Source organism: Monopterus albus, unplaced genomic scaffold (genome assembly GCF_001952655.1).
Source record: "Monopterus albus unplaced genomic scaffold, M_albus_1.0 scaffold6.1, whole genome shotgun sequence".
NCBI classification, from domain to species: domain Eukaryota; kingdom Metazoa; phylum Chordata; class Actinopteri; order Synbranchiformes; family Synbranchidae; genus Monopterus; species Monopterus albus.
In genome coordinates this window covers 2,985,243-2,994,082 of record NW_018127886.1, presented here as the reverse complement: position 1 = coordinate 2,994,082, position 8,840 = coordinate 2,985,243, and the positions used below count along the sequence as shown (strand labels likewise).

The 8,840-nt window shown below is 41.3% G+C and overlaps 1 protein-coding gene across 1 annotated transcript in view; it reads right to left on the bottom strand.

The window, feature by feature from the left end:
• Positions 1-7,435: 7,435 nt before the first annotated feature.
• rnd1b (Rho family GTPase 1b) overlaps positions 7,436-8,840 on the bottom strand; it is a 6,416-nt gene continuing 5,011 nt past the window's right edge. The window contains exons 3-5 of the mRNA XM_020620404.1: positions 8,409-8,518; positions 8,100-8,234; positions 7,436-7,727 (exon numbers count right to left, since the gene is read on the bottom strand). Coding sequence (XP_020476060.1) covers positions 7,482-7,727; positions 8,100-8,234; positions 8,409-8,518 — 491 coding nt within the window. The 3' untranslated portion in view covers positions 7,436-7,481. The remainder of the gene's footprint in view (positions 7,728-8,099; positions 8,235-8,408; positions 8,519-8,840) is intronic.

Here is an 8,840-nt window from a genome sequence, read left to right as displayed (position 1 = left end):
TCACTTTGATTTATTTAGTCCAATATCACATATTACAAATGTGCTTCAAGGGGCCATATAGCCCTATTATTTTTTCTGAGGTTATCTGTGTGAGCTTCATGTCCTTGCTACAACTTTAATTTTTGTTTATTGTGGATGCTGTCAGCCAGGAAGACCTCCTCCCAATGCAGTGCTTATGTCTGCAAAGGCTTCAGTTTCTCCTTTACATACATGTGCATGCAATACATGCAAGAACAACCTTCTAGTGTGTTTATTCTCAATGCTTTTACATCTCCCTTGTCACTGAGGACCAGTGGCATTGCTAGGGCTCAAAGGTTCCCTTAAATCTGTCTCTTTGTATTTAGTGTCCATACATGTTGCAACAGGGACACACATATAGCACTGCTCTTTAAACTCCACTTCATTCTGAAGTAAAATACAGATGAGGTTAGACTACGAGACACTGAGACGTCCTCCCATCTTTGCACCATACCCATGGGCCTTTCCTCACTCCCATTCCTTTTATTTCTTTCGCTCCCCACCCCCAAGAAAGAGCAGGAGAGTTATTACTCAGTGGGAGGGTCTTGTCCTGCATGCATCCTGTACTAAACTGAACACACACCCTGTCTCCTTCAAACCACTGAAGGCACATGCTCCTGCCGGTAGCCATGGTTTCCTAAATAGGAGCGGCGGAGACAAAAATGAGCAGAGTGCTGCCTGTAGTAGCCTCAGCCTCTCTTTTGTCTGTCTCCCATCCATCCCCCCACCCCTAATACTGCTCTCAAAGCTGCAGGGACCTTAAGGATAACAATTGCATACATGTATGAACATGCATGCACACTGATTACTGATAGAGACATGTTCTCTTTAAGGAAATTTACTGGTCCTTTTAATGGTTGCTGATGTGTTCCCTCTGTTTACAGTGCAGGTTCATTTATAAATTTAGACTGCCAGATTTGGATTCAGTGCCATAATGTGTGCAATTAAAGCAGTGCTTATGCACATGACCACTGAATAAAAAGTAAAAACACAGCAGAGGCACAATATGGTCTAATTATGGAGTAATTATCATTGTTGTGCAGGCAGCCTGCTGCAGCCGACCTAATCAAGCATTTTAATCAGCATAAAGGACAAACCATTGGGCTCTGCTTATTTCTCCACTGGTGCAGCTGAGGGGCTGGTGCTTTATAGGCGTTGTACTGGATTTCGCCATGTTATTTTGGCCTGTGTATACACATGTAGGATGTGGCCTTGTAGCTGTGTCTGCAGTATTGTGTGTATTAATCTGGCAAAAATACAATTCTCTACTGTGTTTTAATGTAAGGGGCTGCATTGGTCAGGTGTTGAGGGTTTGTAGGGGGAGTGTTGTAGCTGTGTACGACATCGGGATGAGTCCACGAGTGGCTTCATTCACGTTTCCAGCCCCTGAGTTTCCATTGTACTTTGGTTAGCCGTGCTGCTGACATAGCCTACTCTACCTTAGCACTGATTTCTACCACCAGTATGTCGGCACTGATAGATAAAAAAAAAAAAACACACAATTTACCATCCAGTACCCCAACTAATGAAAACACATGACGTGTCTTTATGATGCATTAACTGAGGCCCAAATTTGACAGTGAATAGAAGTGAATGCTCATGCTAACAAGATAAACAAAAGTTTTCTTCCCATGGGCATCAGCATGCCCATTGTTCCTCATACGTGATTGGTCAACGCAGAGCCTTTGCCACAGTGCTTTTGCCAGTGCGGCAAAAGTAGAACCAGAGCCAACTTTTTCACGCACAGGGTTGTGTCTTTTTGCTGGAGCAAGACACAACTTGTTCTATCCCACTGTGATCACGTTGAACACTGAACAACTGCTCACATTTAAACTGAGCTCATTGGCGATGCTGCCAGGGAAATGCAAGGTCAAGAATGAGCTCTAGGGGAGCTGTAGGTTTAGCTACAGGAGGGAGGTTTAGTGTCAGAGGTGGTGGTGTGTGTGGGAGGTGGTGTAGTTGGGGGTTTAGTCCTGTAAATACAGAGGGAAGATGTCCCCAGATGGACATCGACATTTAAAATAATGATATATAATATTCTTAGTTGTTAATGAAGCTGCAGACACCTCATCTCCACAACCTCAGCCCAGACTGTGCATCTGAAAAAGAACATGATTTTTAAAAAACTGTAGATTTTTACTGTAGCAGCTTGTATAGAAATTGTGAGAGAAAAAAGCCTAAAAGAAACATTGTAACCATGTCCTATTAAATCCTATTATGTATTACCCCATTTGTGAGCAAAACTGGCTGGATAAGAAATTGATGGGTTTGGATATTCTGGCCCGGCCCTGCACTGCGGCAGAGGCAGAGAATCTGGTGTCTGTGTGTTTGTGTGAGAGAGAGAGAGAGCACACTGCAGGACTCGACACCTCATCACACCTCATAATTAATCAGAGATTAGCAGATATCTGAGCAGATGCATGTAGATGGATATATTCACTTTTCACTGTAGCATTTATGAATGTCTTTCTTTTTTTTTACAGTATGGCAGATTTAAATCTGCCTGCACATAAACAAGAAACAGTGACAGATTGCTCTTCTGGAATGTGCTGTTGTGTTGTTGGGTCCTTGCAGAGTTATCTGAGGACCCAGGACATGATGGTAATATTACACAACAGCAATGATGTCGGCACTGTACAAGTCCCCTCTGATCACCCTCAGTACAGTCCAGCCAAAAAACAGACAAACAAACAAACAAACAAAACCTTCCAGACTTCCCAGTCCGGCCTGACCACTGATTCACTGTAATAAGATTTCAGATTTCAGTCGCCTGGTCTTCCATAACTTTGAACTAGAACACATTCACTATAACTACAAAAAAGTTAATGCCTACTTGAATGTCTTTCAAAAACAGTCTAAATCTTAATTAATTGATTTGAATTGATTGAATTTGAATTTAACTGATTTGTCAGCAGGATAATAATGATGTTACCAGTTTTATGAGTTTCATTTTTGATGTGAATTGATATTGATTACTTGAAAATGTGTGTGAATCCAAATTAATCCCCTTTGTTTACAGCCAAGTAGATTGGCTTTGTGTGGATAAAATGTCCTCCATCTCCAGTTTTTTGTCCATGGCAACACAGTTATCCTTGGTCAAAGTGATCCACTGTTTGTGTTGCTCATAAAGAACGTTCCTGTGGTTGCTCTGTATGGCAGGGTGGATCCTGAAAGCTCACTGAACTATGCCATGATACCACTTCTCTTTAACTGAGCCCTTTAGGTACAAGTCACAACTGAGTAGGCTCTTTGTACCTGTCCAGATGTTGGCCTAATTTACTACCACTAGCAGCATATGTGGCCCATTTATGTGCCCTCACACCCAGTGCGAGTGCCTGCATGTGAACAGTGTCAGCCTCTAACTCAGGTGTTCCAGTATTCATCCTACTGGCATCCCATGAGTCCTTTTGCTTTTAGCAGTGATTTTAGCAAAAGCGTGGTGCATGAACTCTGCAGTTCCTTTCATAGTTTTAACATCTTTCAGGTTCATTGTCTTGTATGCTACCTGTCACTACCAAACAGCAGAGAGACACAGTTTGCAGCTAGTGGGTGAATATCTATCCATCCATTATGTGTACAAGGGTCACATGGGAGGGGGCTGGAACCAATCCCAGCTGACATCAGGCAAGAGGTGGGGTACACCCTGGACAGGTCGCCAGTCTATCACAGGGCTGACATATAGACACTCACTCCTACATGCATGCCAGTAGAGAACATGCAAACTCCACACATAAATGCCCTGGGTCGGCCCAGGATCGAACCAGGAACCTTCTTGGTGCGAGGGTTAACCACGGTTCCTCTGTGCCACCCTATAGCAGCTAAAGACTTACTATAGATGTTTCACTCATGAGTTGGTGGAGAGCAAAACCAAGCTTAAAGGAGAACCAATAATGGACTTTCAGGCCCTGCAGTATCACAGAAGCTGATTAACACTAGTTGGAGTCTGTAGCACTGGAAGAAGAGCAGAGAGAATGTGAAGGCACATGGGCTCACTGACCTGTTGATATCTACTGCATTCTGTGGCATCAGGCCAGTTTTAGGCACCTCTGCAGCTGGCAGCCACCAGATGTGATATGTTTGAAGACAGATGACAGCAGCAGCCCTGTGCATCTTCAGAAGCGAAAGTGAAGGATGTGGGCCAAGTATCTATCTTTCTGGTGGGCATAAAAACTTTTTAATTCCCCATCTGTCCTGATTTAAATTTGCTCTGACTATAATGAGACTTATTTTGCATGCAAGCAATGACACAGAGCCTGCTAAAGAAATTATTAGCAATATTAGCATAAAGGGAAATGATAAGCCCCTTAATCCCTAACGGAGATGAGTGAAATGATACAATACCAGAGATATTCAGTCACTTACATTCTAACACAGCCAAATGTATGTGATGAGAAAAATGACAGGAGGATACAAACTAAATGGGTCTCAGGATATTTTAACCACAGTACAGCTGTTCATGATCCTCGTGTGACTGTGTGATGAAAGTATGAATTGATATCAATATATCATCATGATGCGTAGAAATGCTGAAGGTAAGAGTAGAGATAACAGATTATGATAAAAGTCACCAATAGCCAAATGGAGTACACTATGAATTTACATAGAATCAGACTGGTGGGAACACAACAGAATTCAAATATATTTAGGGTACATGTATAAATTGTTTATAAATAGTGAATATGTGTTCGCCCTTGACAAAACCAAAAACCAGGCGCAGTTTAAAGAATGCAAACAAAGATTTTTCTGTGTTGAATAGTTTATGATTTAAGATGTAAGTGACAGAAGAACAACAATTCAAGGGTGCCAGCAGGGCAAGCTTTATTTAACATGGCAAAAAAAAGAGAGTCAAATTTCCAAAATAGATTTTAAACAAATGCACATCGCAAGAAAGGCAAAAATAACTACCAAATAAATATTTACATCAAGAACAACATTTTTCATGTGACATCCTTGAAGATGTCTTACAATGATTATAAAATGAGACGGTATGTACAACCATACAAGTTTAATAGGACATGCTTAGGAGTTTGACTGCACCATTGTACCACACACTGACTACAACACAAAGGCTGCATATTAACTGACATGGTCCATGAGCTGCCCATCTATGCCATCATCAGAAAATCTGGCATCAGTTCTATAACCCAAAGAATATATATCAAGAAATTATTGTTTTTTTAAACACGCCTGGCAATAAATGCATAACTGACACTGTAATGATGGATGTGGGGATGTCTGCTTATGAACCAACCCTCTCTGTCCACACAACCAACCCAAGAGCCAGCCTCTCTCTTTCCTATGATGAATTGTTGCTAGGCAATGCTGAGGAATTTGCTGTGTGACCATGATCTGGAAGCCTTTGTGCAAATCACCACTTGAAGGTCCTCCGACTACCGGGGGCAGTCCACAGCTCCATACAGAGAAGGATATTTCTAAAATATTCAAAAAAAATTCTACACTGGGACTGACATCATGCTATTAAATACAAAATAAATAAATCATATAAAAAATGGAAAAATAGCCATCTTTGGACAGGGCCAGCCTGTTCATTTTGATTACATGTCCTTGCATTATTTTGTTTTCCCACATACTAGCCATTTTTACAGGATAACTGTTACACTTTTGAAGCATAGCCAATTTTAAAAGCACATCACTGTCAAGTCATTCAAATCCTACTGCTGCAACACTTTTTAAAAGTATGCTTATGTAAAGCTAGCAGCAAAGTCTAGCATCTCCAACTCAGATCATTGTTCGCTCATATTGAAATATTCTATTTTTCATCATTTTTCATGTGATCATTGGTTGTTTCATACACCAATGACTACTTGTAGAGTAGAGGAGGGCCAATCACAGATCGTCAGCCACTTTGTACAGCAGAGATAACATGGATGTCTATGGAGCGCTTATAGCATAAGAATAATCACAAAGCTGAGTCTTTATTGCCACACAGGTAACCTTGCATCACAAGCTCTTAAATCATTATTGCTTTATGGTTAGTAGCACACAGATCGATGCTGCATGCACAGAAAACCATAAAGCCAAAGATTTAAGCAAAGAAAAGGGTCCAATTTTTGCTTCGTAGTCACTGCAACCTAGAGTTAGTGCTGCTTATTGGAGGTCAACAGATTAACAAGAGTGTACAAACACAAAAACTAGAGTGGTCTTGGAAGAGCAGAGTCGTGTTTGGGAGTGCTACATTGGATTGTTGCAAATGAGAGAAATCCACAGGCATATTACAGTGGCCATAAAAACTTGATGATAACCTGGTAAATGATATGAAAGGCATTTTTCAAAACTGCATACCATTTGAGAATTGTTGAAAAACTATCAACAATGCAATGCTACAAATCTTTTCCAAGGAATATCTGAAACTACAAACTACATGTTCCCATTAGCTGTGAGTCTGAATTAGGTACAGTAGGTGTTATCCTATGCTGCATACAGCAAGTGGCATCAATAACCAGCCACAGCTTCATAAGTAACACTCAACAGGTCAACATTGAACCGTTTGTGTTGATGCTCCTGGTCACCACAACAAAGGAGTCTTTTCTCATCTATTAAAATATGACTGTCTCATTACCAAAATAGACTCCAGCTCAGACAGCAGAAACACCAGAAGCCCAGCTAGACTTCACTTTAGTTTTTGTGCGTCTTCATTTCTGCAGTAATTTTGTTCACACAGAGCTCTTAAAACCTGCTCCACTTAAAGCCTGTGGAGCAGGGCTGTGCAGAGCTATGCAACCATGCATCAGTCCATGCAGGTTGATATAGTCTAGACTGCCATCTGCACAGCAGCCTGTGCTCACAGCACTTATCGCTGCTCCCATCGCCACTGAGACAATGAGAACAGCTCACTATGTAACAGCTCTCCCCGTAGTTTGTCCCACTACTCCCTCTACATCTCTGTGCTTTCACAAGCCTAAATGGGAACACGAGTAACAAGCTATTTCACACCTCACACACCTTACTAAGAGGGATTTTTTTTTCTAATTCCTGATGGTTTCATGCTAGGTTTATTTTTGTACTTAGAAAAATATCCATTGAATTGTCTGAGAGGCATTTACATCACAAGATTAAACGTCACACGTTGCACATTTTCAGTTTGGACAAAATCAACATGTGCCTAGAGATAGTAAAACCAGACAGATGTAACACCATTGTAGTTGCATACTGTTTACAGGTGAAAACATGATAGCTCAATAATCAAACCTCGACTGATATTTGTTTGTTGGAAAGCAAGAGAGACAGTAGTGGAAAAAGATGGATGTGCGCTAAAAGATTCAGGAGCAAGTGGACAGCGAGGTGTCCACCTCTTCTGAAGAGTGTTTGGTTTTTTGGGGGGGTGAGGGAAGGATTCACCAGGAAGTCCTGATAAAACCATCATGCCCACTCCCCCTTCCCCGAGACCAAAGAGGTAGGGGCTGGGGATCGCATGTGAGAACTGTAACCCAAGAGGTCTCCACTCACATGACTGAGCAGCTCCTGGCCTTCTCCTTCTTGAAGGTGGAAGAGAGCAGATCTGACTTGCTGGGCAAGTGGAGAAGTCGTTTGGACAGTCGACGGGTGGGGCTGGATTTCGGTAGAGGCTGCAGCTTGTTGATGCAGGCCATCGCTGCGGTGCGGAACACGCTGTGGATGCTTTTCTCCGAGGTGAACGCTGAGCACTCAAGATAAGCCTCTGCACCCAGCTGCTTGGCCATAGCAGAACCCTGCAATAAACAGAGTGATGAAGGGTGCGCTTCCATCTTTATTACATTTTTTTTTTGCAACTTTGTGATCAACACAATTTTCAGAAAATTAATGAAATTCCTAAAATGATTTTTGACAAACTTGAGAACGTCAGATGACAACTCCTGATGAAGTATACTGTCATGCTCAAAGCCTAAACATAATGAAAGGTCTGCAGATTATTGTGATCTTCATTTATTTCATACAGACCTAACATAAAGCTAAAAATGAATTCTGCAAAGAAAAGGTTTCATAATTGTAAAATTTAAGTGTGTTTCCAAACAGCTTTATGTTCATGTTTCTAATTTGACATCAACTATACTCCTAAATAATAGATACGTGTTTTCTCTCACCTGCTCATAGGTGATGGGAGTCTGTTTCTGATTGGACAGTTCCATCAGCGTGCAGACATCTGTGCGCAGGTCTGTCTTACAGCCAATGAGCAGGATACGTGTGCTCGGACAGAAGTCCAAGATCTCAGTTTTCCACTGTGGATGCAAAAGTTCAGTAAAAAGAAAAAGAAAATTTGTTCAGTGGATCCATTTAGCCAAAGTGTACAGGAAATAAAAACCTGTAAATATACAGTATATTGTTTAAAGCTTACTTTCAAGGAAATAAATCACAATGGGTCAGAAAAAAAATAGTAACTGTGAAGCCATTACCTTCTTCAGACTGCTGTCCACAGTGTCAGGGCGACTGATGTCAAAACACAGCAAAACTGCGTCTGAGTCACTGTAGCACAGGGGCCTCACGTTATCATAGTATGGAGAACCTTAGGGGAGAGGAAAGAGAAAATCATCAGTGTGGATACAAGACAAGACAAACTAAAAACAGTCTATTCTCAGAATTATCAGATGCTCACAACCCTCCCTTAAGTGGATGGGATTATCAAGATTGCATTTTCAGTGCTGAATACTGCTGATTTTTTAGATAAAATATTTTGCAACCATCATTTAGAAATTGTGGCAAATATCAATGTTCTCCTCATTTCCATTGTTAAATGACAAAATGCTTGTTTGATGAAAAACAATCTTATGGGATTATGTGTAACTGGCATCACTTCTCCTTCTTCCCGCTGTCCCTGCAACCGCTCT